This window comes from Protomyctophum parallelum (genome assembly GCF_964188405.1).
Source record: "Protomyctophum parallelum genome assembly, chromosome: 18".
Lineage (NCBI taxonomy): Eukaryota > Metazoa > Chordata > Actinopteri > Myctophiformes > Myctophidae > Protomyctophum > Protomyctophum parallelum.
This window is the reverse complement of record NC_139716.1, coordinates 15900448-15919449: the sequence shown is the minus strand read 5'-3', so window position 1 is coordinate 15919449 and position 19002 is coordinate 15900448. Positions and strand designations below refer to the sequence as shown.

The 19002-nt window shown below is 46.6% G+C and overlaps 1 protein-coding gene across 1 annotated transcript in view; it reads right to left on the bottom strand.

The window, feature by feature from the left end:
• The window catches only part of camk1a (calcium/calmodulin-dependent protein kinase Ia), a gene marked incomplete at both ends in the record, with an annotated part of 49904 nt that extends 33552 nt beyond the window's left edge, over nt 1-16352 (bottom strand). The window contains one exon of the mRNA XM_083789174.1: nt 16267-16352. Within this exon, the coding sequence (XP_083645300.1) occupies nt 16267-16352 (86 nt within the window). The remainder of the gene's footprint in view (nt 1-16266) is intronic.
• Between the last annotated feature and the right edge of the window lie 2650 nt (nt 16353-19002).

Sequence of the window (19002 nt, the reverse complement as noted above, 5' to 3'; positions counted from 1 at the left end):
ACACACACACACACACACACACACACACACACACACACACACACACAGAGAAACAGAATATATATTTTTTATCTTATTCTATTTTAATAATCTTCTCTTTATTTTAACCAACCTACAACCTGCACTACATTTTACTAGGGCCTTATACAGTACCTTTCTGACATACAGAGGGAACTGTTCATTGTGTACCGTCACTTTAAAAGCGTAATGTATACATCATCATACGACGGTGTCACGCACCAAAAATAGCCAATCTACAAGCTCACACCAGGGCTCCACCGGGCGCGTTGCGCATCCGTCGTGTGCTTCAAAAAACGAACCGGCCAACCGGGGCAATTTTAATGCAGTCACGCAACACAACGTGCATGGCAGTGGATTCACCCTTCATTGATTAAAACGGGAACATTCCCTGACGGAGACGCGACGCTGACGGGCCCGGTGGAGCCCGCACCTGGTTGCATCGCGTTGTGAGCTTGTAGCTCTGCCGTCACGTATTATGTGAGACTATTCAATCGATCCGCGGCAGATATTATAACTCTATGGCAGGGAGATTTGACTTTCCCAAACGTATTGTTAAGAATTGAATGAATAATTTATGGAAACGTCTTATCGTGCTTGCCTTGGGCAGCAAGCACGGCATGCATGCGTCGGGTGGAAGAGCAGGATGGTTGTTCCGCTGGCAGCTGATGACTCCGTCAGCTTTTCTTTTGGTTTATTTGACACCTTGAGCACTTGACTTTTTGAAATGTTAGATTCGACTTAAGTTATTATTATTATTTACAAACAAGTAAAAAGAGTGCAAATAAGTTTTATATTATATATTAGAAAGGTAAAAAAAAGTAAAGAAAAAAAAGGCAAAAATATAACTTTTCTGAATGCCTGGCTGCGGACCACCAGTGAAAACCCCTGCTCTATGGTGTGTATACTGTGTTCATGGTGCGCTGCCTGTGCCTGTCATCAGCACAGCAAGCTCAGCTGTAGACTATTTTGTCACGTTCCGTCGCGCTAATGAAACACTAGATGGGAATCATGGGATTATTATGTCATGTCAGCACTATCAGAAGTTCCCACGCATCACATCGCCGCCGACCCCATAGGATCACAACCTATATGGACAACTCGTCTATTTTGTTGAGAAAGTCCAATATGGCCTCGCCCAATGTTAGCCCCTATTATTTATAATGGGGGGTGAATATAGGGCAACATTTTAAACTGAGAGATATTTCCACGAAACTTCTCAGGTTGATCAATAATATAAATACGAACATTTTTTGTATTGCAAGTTTTCATGGAATCCAATATGGCCGCCACAATATTAGCACCAAGAAAATATAGGTTTTGGCATAACTTCTGAACCAGATGAGCTAGAAATGCAAACTTGGTGTCTATTTCATGGTTTCTGACCATGAGAGACTCAATGGAATACCTATTCTTATTATTGGGTGTGTCTGGACCCTTATTGTGTATATTTACAAGATGGTGGCTACCCGAAATAGTGCTTTACCATGATTTCTATACCATGATTGTTGACTGTTTTGGCAAACACAAGCAATATTAATCCATATTGGCTAAAGATTCATGGCACAGAAGGGACATTCTTGAGCTTCAAAATGGCTGCAAACATGGAAAATAAAAGAGACATTACATTTCCTGTCAGATCCTATTACCCATGGGGGGAAAACCACCCGCTTTTTTGGATACCTGCATTTGCCATAACATCAAAGGTTCCACCAGAAATATCTCTGACCCATGTAGAATCACAACATATATGGACACACCGGCCAATAGAATCACAACCTATATGGACACACCGGCCAATAGAATCACAACCTATATGGACACACCGGCCAATAGAATCACAACCTATATGGACACACCGGCCAATAGAATCAAAACCTATATGGACACAGCGGCCAATAGAATCACAACCTATATGGAGACACCGGCCAATAGAATCACAACCTATATGGACACACCGGCCAATAGAATCACAACCTATATGGACACACCGGCCAATAGAATCGCAACCTATATGGACACACCGGCCAATAGAATCACAACCTATATGGACACACCGGCCAATAGAATCACAACCTATATGGACACACCGGCCAATAGAATCAAAACCTATATGGACACAGCGGTCTATTTCTTTTCTGGAAATCCAATATAACCATCCACTGCCACCCGTCCTCCATGACAGACAGACAGACAGACAGACAGACAGACAGACAGACAGACAGACAGACAGACAGACAGACAGACAGACAGACAGACAGACATCCACTGCCACCTGTCCTCCATGAGCAAACACTGTCTGACACCTCCTGCTAACGCTGTCACGGTGTCTCAGTGAGTGTTGCACGCGTTACGCAAACATTGAACCACTTGTTGATGCCTATTGATAGATGCTTATATATATATAATATATATATATATATTATTATTATTATTATTATTATTATTATTATTATTATTATTATTATTATTATTGGGGGCAGCGGTGGTTCAGCGGTAGAGTGGCTGGATGGTAACCACAAGGTTGCCAGTTCGAACCCTGTGGGCTCCCCCTGAGTTAGTGTGGAAGTGTCCTTGAGCAAGACTCTGAACCCCTAATTGCTCCTGATGTGCAGGTTGGTGCCTTGGAGGGTTTCCGCCACCATTGGTGTGTGTGTGAATGGGTGAGTGTAATGCACAATCTATGTAAAGGTGTGTGAATGTGTGTGTGATTATTATTATTATTATTATTATTATTATTATTATTATTTTAATAATTGTAGTAAACTAGATATGCCTCGAAATGTTATACGCATTAAGTACTACTTTACTTTATTCGCCTATAAATGTCCCTCATGTATGTATTTAGTAACTTCACACGCACGCACGCACGGCACGCGCACGCACACGCACACACACACGCACATATGGGACAGAAAAACAAAACAAAAGAGATTGCTCTAAAAAAAACAGCATAAAAGCATCCACGCCGAGACTTGGTGATCGTGTTGATCACATTACAATATAACTTTAGGCATCATATTGATCTCGCTACATTCGCAATTTACAATTTCACAGATCGTCTTACACACGTCGTCGATGCACCGTGATCGCATTAACCCGTTTAGATCTGAGACCGGATTCTATATACTAAATGTCTTCGAAATTATTACAGTTTTCTGTTTCTATGTCAGTGTTCTCAAACTATTTCATGTCAAGGACCCCAAAAATTATATGTAATTGGCCCACCGACCCCCATCTGAAAATATGTTGTTCCAGGGACCTCCCCCCCACCCCCCTCCCAGAAGCAAAGATTTGAGTTAAAAACGTTCGCTCTGCAAGAATATTATATTACAAATTCGCGACGCATTTTCACGAATTATGAAAAATAGCAGATCTACGAGCTTGTAGATCTGCTATTTTTCAATAGCTAAAGCATCACGTGAAGTTTAAAACACCAAAAGGGGTTCCCGTTCAGAATGGCTTAACTTTAGAGTGTGGCCGAAATTCCATATTGGATCTTATCTCACACCACAGAGAGCTTCTGAGGGATTTAAACAATTTAGTTGTTAAATATAGCACGCTGGTTGGCTATAAAAAAATAGCAGATCTATATAGTAAATCTGCTATCTGCTGTATAGTAAATCTGCTACGTTTAAATTTAAAAACAAATCTTGAAAACGTGTGCAAATAATATTTGAATATAGTATTTTACTAAAATATTTGCTTCATGGGAGGTTCCCTGGAAGAAGACATTTTTAGATGGGTGGGGGTCCGCAGCCACATACATATCATTTAGATGGGTGGGGGTCCGCAGCCACATACATATCATTTAGATGGGTGGGGGTCCGCAGCCACATACATATCATTTAGATGGGTGGGGGTCCACAGCCACATACATATCATTTAGATGGGTGGGGGTCCACAGCCACATACATATCATTAGATGGGTGGGGGTCCACAGCCACATACATATCATTTAGATGGGTGGGGGTCCACAGCCACATACATATCATTTAGATGGGTGGGGGTCCACAGCCACATACATATCATTTAGATGGGTGGGGGTCCACAGCCACATACATATCATTTAGATGGGTGGGGGTCCACAGCCACATACATATCATTTAGATGGGTGGGGGTCCACAGCCACATACATATCATTTAGATGGGTGGGGGTCCGCAGCCACATACATATCATTTAGATGGGTGGGGGTCCGCAGCCACATACATATCATTTAGATGGGTGGGGGTCCGCAGCCACATACATATCATTTAGATGGGTGGGGGTCCACAGCCACATACATATCATTTAGATGGGTGGGGGTCCACAGCCACATACATATCATTAGATGGGTGGGGGTCCACAGCCACATACATATCATTTAGATGGGTGGGGGTCCACAGCCACATACATATCATTTAGATGGGTGGGGGTCCACAGCCACATACATATCATTTAGATGGGTGGGGGTCCACAGCCACATACATATCATTTAGATGGGTGGGGGTCCACAGCCACATACATATCATTTAGATGGGTGGGGGTCCGCAGCCACATACATATCATTTAGATGGGTGGGGGTCCACAGCCACATACATATCATTAGATGGGTGGGGGTCCGCAGCCACATACATATCATTTAGATGGGTGGGGGTCCGCAGCCACATACATATCATTTAGATGGGTGGGGGTCCGCAGCCACATACATATCATTTAGATGGGTGGGGGTCCACAGCCACATACATATCATTTAGATGGGTGGGGGTCCACAGCCACATACATATCATTTAGATGGGTGGGGGTCCGCAGCCACATACATATCATTTAGATGGGTGGGGGTCCACAGCCACATACATATCATTTAGATGGGTGGGGGTCCGCAGCCACATACATATCATTTTTGGGGTCCTTAATTGACATTAATTAATTGACATGCAGGAAAGGTTTGAGAGAAACAGATATTTTTGCTCTTTCAGAAAACTGTTTAGAAGACATTTCTTTTGTAATATTTTTGCTCTACAGTAGAGAACTATCAACCTGATAGGACAGACAGACAGACAGACAGACAGACAGACAGACAGACAGACAGACAGACAGACAGACAGACAGACAGACAGACAGACAGACAGACAGACAGACAGACAGACAGACAGACAGACAGACAGACAGACAGACAGACAGACAGACAGACAGACAGACAGACAGACAGACTATTGATTCCTCTCCCGTCAGACGGAGGAGTTTCCCTGCCGCTCCAGTCTGCACGAGAAGAGCTTTCTTTTTATAGCAACCTAATCCATTCTCGTAACCGCAACTATACTCTGTGTGTGTGTGTGTGTGTGTGTGTGTGTGTGTGTGTGTGTGTGTGTGTGTGTGTGTGTGTGTGTGTGTGTGTGTGTGTGTGTGTGTGTGTGTGTGTGTGTGTCTGCGTGCGCAAGTGCGTGCGCACGTGTGCACGTGCATGCGTGCTTGTATTATTACTATATTGAGTCATACCTATGACTAGGGATGGAGCTCGTTAACGTTTAATTGATAACGAGCACCGTATCGATCAGGCTTATCGAGACGGGTTCTTATCGAGCCCACTATCGAGCATTTTATATTATTTTGTGGAAAGATGGGAGACATTACATTGTGAACAGAACCGGTATCTTTTACTATAAGGCCTTCAAATACAGTACTTTTCTAACAGACGGAAGGCAATGACCCCTTAGATAGCATTTCTGTTGGCTTAGATAGCATTTGACACAGACTTATAGCATGTTATGTAGACAGCACTATAATTGTATTGTATATAGTCATAGCACGCCATAGTACATATGTATAGCATAGTAGTAAATATGTATAGTTTATATGTATAGTGTATGTATAGTTTCATTATATAGATATTCCACTGTTACTTTCTTAGCTTACGCATGTTTCATGATAAATGCTTTTATGTGATGTATTCCCATGCTTTTGTTCTTGCTTATATGTAAATCGCTCTGGATTAAGAGCGTCTGCTAAATGCCTAAATTGTCTAAATTGTAATGACCTTTTTTCCAATAAAATAATATTAAATAAACTGTTAACTGGTTAAAAATCGTAATTTAGTTTTACCCGGACAGCGCTGGTTGGCAGGTAACAATAGACTGTCTGTCTGTCTGTCTGTCTGTCTGTCTGTCTGTCTGTCTGTCTGTCTGTCTGTCTGTCTGTCTGTCTGTCTGTCTGTCTGTCTCTGTCTGTCTGTCTGTCTGTCTGTCTGTCTGTCTGTCTGTCTGTCTCTGTCTGTCTGTGTACTCCAGGAGGTCGAGCTGCAGACGACCTCACATCATAAACACAGATTAATAAATACTCCCATGAGAGATTTTTATTTTTCCGCCAGTATTTAGTCCAGTGTAAACACTAATGTTTATTTATATTACTATGCACGCACGCACGCACGCACGCACGCACGCAGGCACGCACGCACGCACGCACGCACGCACGCACGCACGCAGGCACGCACGCACGCACGCACGCACGCACGCACCCACGCACGCACGCACGCACTGACCTTTACGCTCTGCAACACACAGTGCCTCCGAGGACAGCAGTGTGCCCTCACTGTTGCCGGGCAGAATCCTTGTATCTCCATATTTAAACTTTTCACGCACACGCACACACACACACACACACACACACACACACACACACACACACACACACACACACACACACACACTTACTTTTCTCCCCATAATGTAATTATAGAGCTCTAAAAAAAAAGTAGTGCACTGTCAGCATGCGCAGGCTGGATGGTTGATGAGAACCAGAGGACATTCAGTCTGACGGCCTTTCAACTGGCTGACAAATGTCTCCTAAATCATAGTTTTCACAAAAAACATGCAGTAATCCTGGTCTCTAAACTGCCTCCCCCTGGCCAGCCGGGGTGCCTGATGGAGGGGAAAGGAACTGGTTGGAATAACGTGTTCCTTCCATGCGCTACATCCAACCAGGGAAACTCCCCCCTGTCAGGTGTAAAGGAGCAACTTGGACACTCAGGCATGAAGGAAACATGAGTTCAAGTCCGTTGCTCTCCCCTTGTCCCCCATATATGGACTAGGTTGGCGGAGGGTGTGTAGAGCCCAGGATCACATTAGATAATTGACACAGGGGTGAAAAATGGGTTACAAAATCGTGGGATAAAAAATATATAAAAAAAAAAAATCATGACAGTTTTCAGAATAGTCTATGTTTCTATATATACTGTATCAGTGGTTCTCAAAGTTTTTCATGTCAAGGACCCCCAAAAATGTAACTGACCCGCCGACCCCCATCGGAAAATGTTGTTCCTGCAGGGACGACCCCCCAGAAGCAAAGATTTGAGTTAAAGACATTCGCTCTGAAAGAATATAATATTATTCAACGACGTGAGCCAATTCTTTTCACGATTACAAATAAAATAGCAGACCTACAAGCTCGTAAGCGTGGCACTCGGTGCCACGCTATACGTAGCTTGTAGATCTGCTAGATCGCTTGTATAGAAGCGCACAGAGCAGGAGGAGAATAGCAGGGATTATATGATTATATGATTATATGATTACTGTATATGCTCCGGATGTAACGTTTGAACATAAATCAATTAATCCCTTCTGGCATCAAGCATTATGTTTTATGTTATGCTTCAGCTGTTGCAAATAAATAGCAGATCTACAAGCTCGTAGCGTGCCGTGCTATATGAGCTTGTAGATCTGCTATATTTCATTTTTAAATCGCGAAAACGTGGCCGCAAATCTTTGAATATATATATTCTTTCAGAGCGAGCGTTTTTAACTCAAATCTTTTGCTTCTGGGGGGGGGGGTCCCTGGAACTACATATTTTCAGATGGGGGTCGGCGGGCGATTACATATCATTGACATGAAAAAGGTTGAGAACCGCTGACATAGAAACATGTTTTTTTTGTGTTTTTTTTTAACATTCTGACCTGAGATCAGATTCTAAAAATGTCTTCTACATCCTGACAGTTTTCCATTCTGACCTGAGATCAGATTCTAAAAATGTCTTCTACATCCTGACAGTTTTCCATTCTGACCTGAGATCAGATTAAAAAAAATGTCTTCTACGTCAGTCGCTCTTCGATTTTTCAAAAAATAGCAGACCTACAAGCTCGTAGCTATGAGCTTGTAGATCTGCTATTTTTCAATAGCTAAAGCATAGCATGATGCTAACACCAAAATGGGTTCCCGCACAAAATGGATTAACTTCCACATCGCAGCAGTGGATTCCTGCGCGGATATAAAAGCATGTTGTGTTTATAAGCTTCTATTCCTGCAGCATAAGGAGCTTTCTGTCAACACATGAATCCGTTAAGACTTCAGACCAGATCCTACATCCATCCATCCATGGACAGGTACTGCAAGTGGAACGTGTGGTTACGTGGTAACCTATGTTCTCTGAGTGAAGAGACTATCTCTCCACCCAACATATTTCATATGTATGGGGAATGTCCCCACCTCACTTGTGACGTGGATACCTCTTTAAGACACACCAGTGCACTGGCACGCACGGGTATATAAGGCCCAGGTGGTGCGTGATTACACTGGTTTACTTGATCGACACCGCTTCTGAGCGACATCGAGGTGGAGAGATAGTCTCTTCACTCAGAGAACATAGGTTACCACGTAACCACACGTTCTCTATCGTATCAGAGACTATCTCTCCACCCAACATATTTCATATGTATGGGGAACTCTGTAAGACACCTCGTGAGGAAGCGAAGCAGTCCCAGAACCCCAAAGACAACACCAGTGGGCTTCGACCCAGCACATACTGAATTTGGAATGATTCATCATGTATGTTCAATGTAATGTATTTACAACCCCTGGAACGGCCGGACAGCCAGACGCCATCCGCCGCCAAATGCTCAGGCGCTAGGCGCCACCCAGAGCCCGGCCCTGCAAGACGCTAAGGCCAGAGACCACAGGGGTGAAGGGCCGCCCAAGCCAGCCCACTAGACGCAAGGCTGGCTTGACTGGTGAAGGTGACAATGACACCCACCGCTGAGTAGCATGCGAGACCAACTCCCCGAAGGGAGCGAATGCTGCATGTTCAGCCGGTATAACCGGGTGAATGTACATTAGACGGAGTAGACTATGTCGCCGCTGTGCAGGTCTGTCAGAGACGCACCTTTCCACAGCGTCCCCAGGTGGAGTGTGCCTGCCCTCCAGGCGGCACTGGTACTCCTACCTGTTTGTGTGCTGGATAACCTCTGTGATCCATGCACTCTCACTTGAAGCACTCAAAGAGCTGGTTCGTTACTCTGTGGGCCTTGTGTGGCCCTGGCATACGAATCTAATGCTCCAATAGGGCAGAGTGAGGACCGACTCCGTCTCTGTATGTCTACTGTCTGTATGACGATGGTAGGACAGAGCTCAATCACCTGATTGAGACGTGCCCTTTTGAAAACATTGGGGAGAAAGGCCGGTTTGGGGCAAGACTATACCATCATCCGGCATAGGCCTGCAGAGCTCATTATGGATTGACAGAGCTCGCAACTCCCCCATTTCTCCTTGCAGATGTGACACCGACAAGACTGCTGTCTTGAGCATGTCACGCTCACTGACTAAAGGTCGTAGAGCCTCCGGAGCTAACCCCAGATGGGCCTGATTGGGTCCCTAACCTGAGCTCCTCTGGGCCTCAGGGCACCCTTCAGGAAATGCTCTTCCTTTCTTTGTAACGAGGTTACTGCAGTCTGCAGGGCCTGCGCTCCCGCTCAAGTCAGCCTGCCGAACACTCGGTCAGCTGACTGTTGAAGCCCTGTTCTCTGAACCGGAATGATCCTTATGTCACATCACGGTTTTACAAGTAAAAAGTGGATGGCCTTCGTTTTTGTGCATAGTTCCCATCGCGTTTATGCTGCGGAGCTAAGCACACACCCAGTGAGAAGGGTGCTGGATGCCACACTGATACCACATAATGGTAGAACCTGATAAATGCTGACAGCATCGATCAAGAGGCTGTCCCACAAAACTCAGATTGGAGGGCATCTCGCCGTAAACCCATGCGGCAGCGAGGCCTTGTGTGGAATGTGCACATGTTCCCGTTGGGGCTGGCCTGCCTGCCCACCTATATGCCTGCTGGATTGTTTCACAAGCCAATGAGTGAAGTCCAGTCTTGGAGACTATCTGCCTAAGACAGTTAGGCCCATTTACCCTGCTCCACCACCCTGCTTATAGGAGGGTGGGAAGGGTGAAAATCAATAGACTGACTGGCTCACACTCTGATCAGGCCGTAGGCAAAATGCAGGGATTGATGGCGACAACACCTAAGCATTGCCATGTAGGAAGCGGCAGCACCCCTCACTGACAGAGACATTCTTGTGGCTGACACTGCAGTGCTAACAGCAAGAATGCTGTCCTGTGAGAAGCCATTGCAGCCCAAGTCTCCACGGGCTTAATTGGCTCATGCCGTAAGGCAGACAATACCACTCCCCGAGGAGGGACTGCTGGCCTATTGTGTGAGGGATGAACGGTATGAGGACCAACTGGGTGACTATTGTGTCGCCCTTGTGTGGGACAGCGGCCCGCCATGTTGCCAGATCCCTGGCCTAGCCACACGATTACCTCTGGATGAGGAGGGAGCTCAACCGGTCTCCAACACACAGAATTACACCCAGGTGTTTAAACGGCCATGCCGTAATACAACCTTATGGTGGTTCTGCTCACCCCTGACAGTCTCGTCACATTCTGCTGTGTGAACAGCAGTGTGAATTCGCTGGAACAACGTGGAACGTGTAAACTGACGCTGTCAACGATACGCCCACGTAGTGCATGACTGTGAATGACAGATAATGCACTGGCTGCATGTTCAGAAGAGCCGGAGGCACAAAGTGCACCATGATTGCCCTCAGCCCTAAGGGGCGGAGGCACAACCTGAGGGTGGCCCGACTCACTAGAGCAAGGGACAGAGTCCCTGCTTTGCCCTCTAACACATGCCGAGGAGCGCTGCGGACTGTGAGAGTTGACGCCTGCAAGGCCTCTTGTTGAGGTGCCGGCCTAGGTGCCCAAAGTGCTGCAGGTGCCTGGCCACGTTGTTGTGGCACTGCACCTCTGAGCGAGCACACACCATTCAGTTATCCAATTTAGGATGCAAAGGCCCTCCCGCCAAGGACTATGTCCAATCGGGGGGCTAGACATATGCCGAATGGGAGGACACGGGACTCGAAGGTTCTGTCATCTAAGACAAGCCGGTCAGTGCGTCAGACCCGGGATCTGAGAATAAGCATCCCCGGTCGAGCATGGCAAGCCAGTCGCCTTGGAGGATGGCCTGTAAGACCCTCAGCCCTTCCTTGCCGGGAGTGCTGTAAGCAGCACCCCACCCTCCCGAAGACATAGTGGAACCCACCCAGGGGTCCACCTGAATTGTCTTCCAGGACAACCGCTGTCCCGAGAGACAGCGGGTGGGGTCTGGGGCCTTAACTGTCAGGACTGAGGTATGGGCTTAGCCCGCCGAGCACATTTTAGCCATACCCTGCCGGTTGGCCTGTAACCGGACCCGTAGGTCCCTGGAACTGCCAAACCTGACTGGGGTTGCACAGCCTGAGGGGTGACCGAGGCAGGCTACTCATGGCCTTGCCGGAGCATTCCTGCACCTCCTGTGCACCTCCACAGCCTCCTTAGGATGCTGTAGCAAAGCACTGGCCTTTTGGCCAAACATGGCCGGTGGCTCAATAGGCAGCGTGGGGGAGCTTGTCCTCCTATCGCAGCTTGGCCTGGGGCTGCCACAGACGGCACCTCACCAAAGGGCATCAATAGCATGCCTGCTGCCACTGCCTGGGGAGCCTGAAAGCCAGTCGCTGCAGCTCCTCAATAAGGTCCGGGCCCTAATGGTCACATAAGTGCCACATATAAGCCGGTGCTGAAGCAGTGACAGAATAACCCTGTGTTGACTAGCTGTGCCTAGATAGCCATAGTGCATTCTCGGGATGAGAAGGAGCTTACTTTGTGGTTTCGAACCGGTAACCGGATTATACCATGCAAGTTTACACCTATAGGTGCGTGAACGGCCTTGCCGTGATACACCGTACAGAGTATTCCGCCCGACAGCCGCGGCACACTCGAGTTGCCAACATTGGCGAAACTACATCACGGACGCGTGAGCTGACACGGTCAGCAATACGCCGTATATACAGTAGTGTGCAAATGGCTGTGATTTCAGGGCTTGCTCCTGGCAGACTCAGCACGTCCTATACACTGTATAGTGCGCTACTACACCTGAACGCGGAAAGCTGACTGCCACGGCAGCCATACGCTCATCCTGTCTATGACAGAACCCACGGTTCGGAGGATGAGCTTGCTCCGTGGCGTCCCCCGTCGCACGGGTTCTACCACGCAGTCTACACCGGAGTGCGTGAACGGCTTTAGCCGCAATACACTCAAGTGAGCTCTCTCTCACGAGGCGAGGCAAAAACACGGCACTACAGATGCGGAAGTCGCCCCAGCGACAATACGCCTGTATAGTGCGTTTTAATGCTATAGCCTGGCCGGGCTGTTGTTTTGATTGATTGATTTACTGATTTACTAACAGCTTGCAGAATTACAGTACATTTCGAGTACAACTCAATACAAATACTGTTAACAGAGAGTGGGCGATACCATAAAGCATTACACTTGTTTACAATAGGGCCCACCATCTTCAATTCATCAAAACATTTAGAGACGTACGAATATACACAACTATATTCACTGCGCACTCGCAGGTCCCCTCCAGCCCACAGAATATGCAGCATGGATGCGTGAATTGACGCCATGCCAATAATACACCCATATAGTGCGTTGTATTCCATTGCCTTTAAGGATTACCGGGCCACTGGTCCTGTCTGTGTCACTGCACTCAGATCGACAGACAGGCTACACCACAGGAGCGTAAACTGGCGCCCCGCCAGCAATACCCCTGTATAGTGTGTTATATGGCCGTCGGATTCCTTCATTCCTCCTAGCCTCAACTGGCAAGAGGAAGAAAAACATACAGGAGTCAGGATCTTCATGAGCTGCTATCAGCATGACCAGGGAACCCACAGGTCACCCACTGGTCATGGCCATCCTCTGTGGGCATATGTGCCCCACGCAGCCCCAGAGAAACCCCTGCTGTTTCCATTTAATTCAATACCTATATACACTATTATTTTAATATGTTATATTAAATATATACAAATTTAATTGCTTAAACATGCTCAAAAAACGGGGAGTATAGTAATGTGCTTGAGAAGTGAGGGCACAATTTACCCTATGTGCAATTTACACTGCTGTCTCTCAGTCACATATTGATATTCATGTGTTGTTTTTTTTTTTCTTTTTTCTCTGTAACATGTTTCATGTGGACCCCAAAGACTAGCTGACTGCCATGGCATCAGCTAATGGGGATCTTTCCAAATAGAAAAATAACTAAACAACAGCCAGCTGAGTTCTATAGTCTCTCTCTCTCTCTCTCTGGAGGAGGTTGCACCTGAATTTCCTAGCTGCACTGAGACACAGAGTGTTTGAGTTGGAGACAAACACTCTGCTCCAAACGTTTTGCATTATATAGTGTATATACGTATACCAATTTCCACTGTTTGGCCACTAGAACAGGGATTTATGAGAGTCTCCCTCGACTTTCCAGGCAACAATTTACCCTACGATATATCACCGTGCACTGGAGACCAAACTTTGTTTGTTGTGGAATTAGCTCGTCCTGTCTATGACTGACAGGACCCACGGTTCGGAGGATAAGCTTGCTCCGTGGCTTCCCCCGTCCGTACGGGTTCTACCACGCAGTCTACACCAGGGTGTGTGAACGGCTTTAGCCGCAATACACCCCAGGGAGCTCTGTCTCTCACGAGGCGAAGCAAAAGAACACAGCACCAAAGACGCGGAAGCCGCCCCAGCGACAATACGCCTGTATACTATACACTAGTGTATAGTGTGCTGTGTTAAATGATAAGCCTATAGCGGGGCTGATGTTTCGCTGCGCCAAACGCAGGTCCACTCCAGCCCCCGGAATATGCATCACGGATGCGTTAACTGACACCAAGCCAGTGATACAAACGTATAGTGCGATTATTCCACTGCTTTACAGGATTACAGAGCCAATGATCCTATAGCGGGGCTGATGTTTCGCTGCGCCAACCGCAGGTCCACTCCAGCCCACGGAATATGCATCACGGATGCGTTAACTGACACCAAGCCAGTGATACAAACGTATAGTGCGATTATTCCGCTGCTTTACAGGATTACAGAGCCAATGGTCCTGTCTGTGTCCCTGCCCACAGGTCGACAGACAGGCTACACCACAGGACGCGTAAACTAACACTATGTCAGCAATACGCCTGTAACGGTGTTTTGGCTGGTGTTACCCTGTTTTTGTTTGCTATACCTACAAACGAGCTGTGTGACAGCAATCCAGAGAGGAGCGATCCACGCCAGCTCTCTAACCTGCCTCCAGCAGTGGATTAATCCGGCTGCCAGAACTCGTGAGTAGTTGCTTTTCAAAAAGTCTAAAAAATGCAGTTATTGTTGATAACTTGCTCTGCACTTCCGTTGAGGAGACCACGTCTTGGACTGCTCGGTGGAGATCAAAAAAGCAGTGTAATCACGCACCACCTGGGCCTTATATACCCGTGCGTGCCAGTGCACTGGTGTGTCTTAAAGAGGTATCCACGTCACAAGTGAGGTGGGGACATTCCCCATACATATGAAATATGTTGGGTGGAGAGATAGTCTCTGATACGATAGAGAACTACATTTTCTCTGTTACACTGAGCCCAGATTCATAGTTTAACTCCTGCTTCTTAAAGGACCACTTCACCACTTTTCAACCTATCTTCATATAATATAATAGGTCCTCACTAATAATCACGATAAAATGGCACGATTGGGGAGAGCGCAGGATGTCGGAGTAGACGCACGTTTCACCGCTCCCATCAAACACAGTTTATTATCCTACTTTAGCCCTATATATCGTTCATCACAAGTTATTTTTTCGTGAGTAAATCGAAGCCTCTAACATAGCCGACATGTCGGGCACGGGGAAAAAGAGAAGCAAACACCCCAACGTGAGTGAGAAGCCGGCGGGGGACAACGACAACACAGCCGCCATGACTACTTCGCCGGTTCCGGGTCCTGTGACTATGGCCCAAATAGCTGCATTGCTAGATCAACACAGAGAAGCACTCGCGGGGGACATTAAGTCAGCGTTTACCACCCTGGAGAAGAAAATAGACAGTATGAAAGCCACTGTGGTCAACCAAGGTGAGAGCATAAGGAGTCTCGAAAATGGCACGATTCTTTTCTACTCAGTCTGTCTCATAGGAGGGCTGTGTGCAGTTTAGAAACCGTCTTCCAGTGACATCATCATTAGGCAGATTATTTTTTAAACCAGATTTGTTTATAAAAATGTTTAGATTTTCATTATCGTGAGAACGATGGCTTCCTGCATGTTCGCATTACATCTTTTCGGGACTAGAAAGCCTGCCGTTTCTATTAGCTTGTATTCCCCATCGATGATGTCACTGGAAGACGGTTTCTGAACTGCCCACAGCCCTCCTATGAGACACAGACCGAGTTGAAAGAAATTGCGCCATTTTTTCATGATTATTAGTGAGGACCTATTATATGAAGATAGGTTGAAAAGTGGTGAAGTGGTCCTGTAACTGTGTCGTATTTAAAAAAAAAAAAATCACACTCTTGTGAAGTGAGGGGCGCTCTTACATCATCATACATCATCTCATTCCGGCCAATCAACTTTAGGCGTTCTCACTTTTCTCTCCTCACTTCTTAAGGCCTCGGCCAATCCAATCATCGCTATATGGGGTACACACTAACCTAACTCTGCCAGATGGGGGCGGTATTGGGTAACCATGTTCCCCAACACAGCAACCATCTGGGACCTCTCAGGGAGTTCAGCTAACACCGAACCTCTCCGTGGTCTAACCAATCAGCGTGAGCTAAGGGCGGGATATGTGCAAAACCGGATGTGAAGCTATATAGACACGTCAATATGATGGGTTGTGTTTGCACGCCCACACGGTGATAGACAGACGGTCCCATCCAATCATCTACCAAGTATCTTGAACAAAAGGAACAGCCCCGTCATCGAATTTGCTCTCGAGATCCCAGATCCCAATAAGCTGTGTAGCAAGCTTCTTGGTTCTGGCTAGCGCCCCTCAAAAAGCAATACGACAAGCTTGACATAAACACAGTCACACAGGCACACGCACAGGCACACGCACACACACGCACACGCACACACTCACACAGTGACTTACGTGCCCAGCACTTCTTTGAAGTCATAATGTTCTTTGATGTCTGAGGTCTTTTTCTTCCACGAGACTTCGTCCTCTCCGAGGGGCATCCTACAACGATGGTCCGAACCGCCACGCCACTGTACTGCAACGCACACACACACGCACACACGCACGCACACACACACACACACACACACACACACACACACACACACACACACACACACACACACACACACAGAAAGTCTTCAGTCAAAATGTTCCTTCCATCAAAGGTTGAGCCTCCCTCCGTGTCTCACTGAGGGAGATCATCTTTTAAAGGACAATAAAATGAAACAGTGGTAAAAAGAAAACTATATTCAGAGATTGTGGATTAGTCTATCTATATGTACGCGAGACTATAAGCCCTGTGGGATCCCAGTCAATGGGGTTTAAGTGGTTATTCTGTTCGACGATCTATAGATTTATCACTGATGGTGTGTGTGTGTGTGTGTGTGTGTGTGTGTGTGTGTGTGTGTGCGTGTGCGTGTGTCATCATGATCAAGGGAATAGTGTGCTACTATTAGCCACACATATCGTGTTCGTTTATTCCCATCAGAGGATCCCCCTGGAGTATGGGACTAGTAAAAACATCCCCCTGGAGTATGGGACTAGTGAAAACATGACAACGAGGTCAGAGTGCTTAACGTCGGGGGGGTTTTGGGAGCTGTTAATGACAGCTTTTCAGTCTTAATGGAACAGTCAGCGACAGCCCAGCGCTAATTGGACCGCCGAACATTGACAAAATACTTAGGAGAGAACACATCCCCCCATTGGCAGCCTGCCTGTGTCGTAATCGGAACTGTAGAGCGTGCGTGCGTGCGTGCTTGCTTGCGTGCGTGCGTGCGTGCGTGTGTGCGTGCGTGCGTGTGTGTACATGCGTGTGTGTGTACACGCACGCACGGAAATCAGGATTGCCGACTCGGTTCCTCGTTTTAAATCACTCCTGACTGAAGACCCATTTTTATAAAGCTGCTTTTAATCCGTTATAGTTGTGAATGTTATGTATTTTTCCACTTTCTGTTATCCAATGTTTTGCTATTATTATTATTGTTGTGTTCTTTATTGTGTTCCCTTTGTTGTTAAGCACTTTGTGACCTTGTTCTTGAAAGGTGCTATATACAGTAAATAAAGCTTTATTATTATTATTATTAAAATCCCGAGCTGTTGCCCCCACAACCCGACTCCAGATAAGCGGTTGAAGGATGGATGGATGGATATTGCCATATTGATAATTAAGTATCCTCTCTCTCTTTCGTTCAGACAGACAGACTACACTTTGAGAAGCTGTTTTAAAGCATGCCTGAAATGACATATATGCAGCTTTTCAGCTGCTTACAATAGAGAAATCACACCCGTGTGAAGTGAGGGGCACTCTTATCTTATCATCATTCATCATCTCATATACTCATGGCCAATCAGAATACCTGTTGCCTGCGATTGGTTAACTGATTTGCTCGTTTACATATGACGTATACATTTCCCCTTCAATGTCAATGGCGTTTAAAGGTATATTCAGTGATTTCACTTAATTCAAATATCACTTATTTTTTTGTTTTGTTGTGATAATCCTCTCTACTATAGAGTGTGCTGACCATATAAGGAGTTCCTCCCTGTCCCCAGTTAACCCCTGGGGGTCAAAAACCTTAGGTTTCGTTTTTGGCTATCCTGATTGGATGAAAGGCTTAGGTCCCAGCCAAAAACTAAACCTAAGGTTTTTTGAGTGAAATCACTGAATATACCTTTAATGTTTTGATGTTTAATTTACGTCATATTTAGCGGAATTTTTACCTAATTTCTCCGTTCATTGTTGTTATAAGTTGTCCATGTATACATCTAAGTCTGTTTACTTGAACATGTATTGTGTATTGCCTGTACTGTATAGCCTATAGCGTTACTTTATAGACAGGCTACGAGAGTCATCTCAGCGCCAGTGAGGTCAGCCTTGCTGCATTGTCATTAGCATGTCACGTTATTATGATCCGGCACTATATATGTTCCTGTTTGTGTAATAGACTTTGTGAACCTTTAGCGTGATACTGTCTGACACTGTGTCGCGTTATTTTTCTCCCGGGCCCGCCACCGCAGTCGCCCTACCAAAGGAATACTTCAACAGGATTATCACACACCACCCAGCCTGCACACACTACCAGTCTGTCAGAACCACACACCACCCAGCCTGCACACACTACCAGTCTGTCAGAACCACACACCACCCAGCCTGCACACACTACCTGTCTGTTAGAACCACACACCACCCAGCCTGCACACACTACCTGTCTGTCAGAACCACACACCACCCAGCCTGCACACACTACCTGTCTGTCAGAACCACACACCACCCAGCCGGCACACACTACCAGTCTGTCAGAACCACACACCACCCAGCCGGCACACACTACCAGTCTGTCAGAACCACACACCACCCAGCCTGCACACACTACCAGTCTGTCAGAACCACACACCACCCAGCCTGCACACACTACCTGTCTGTCAGAACCACACACCACCCAGCCGGCACACACTACCAGTCTGTCAGAACCACACACCACCCAGCCGGCACACACTACCAGTCTGTCAGAACCACACACCACCCAGCCTGCACACACTACCAGTCTGTCAGAACCACACACCACCCAGCCTGCACACACTACCAGTCTGTCAGAACCACGGTGACATTAATAAACTGTATACCTGATACACCTCACCTGGTCCACG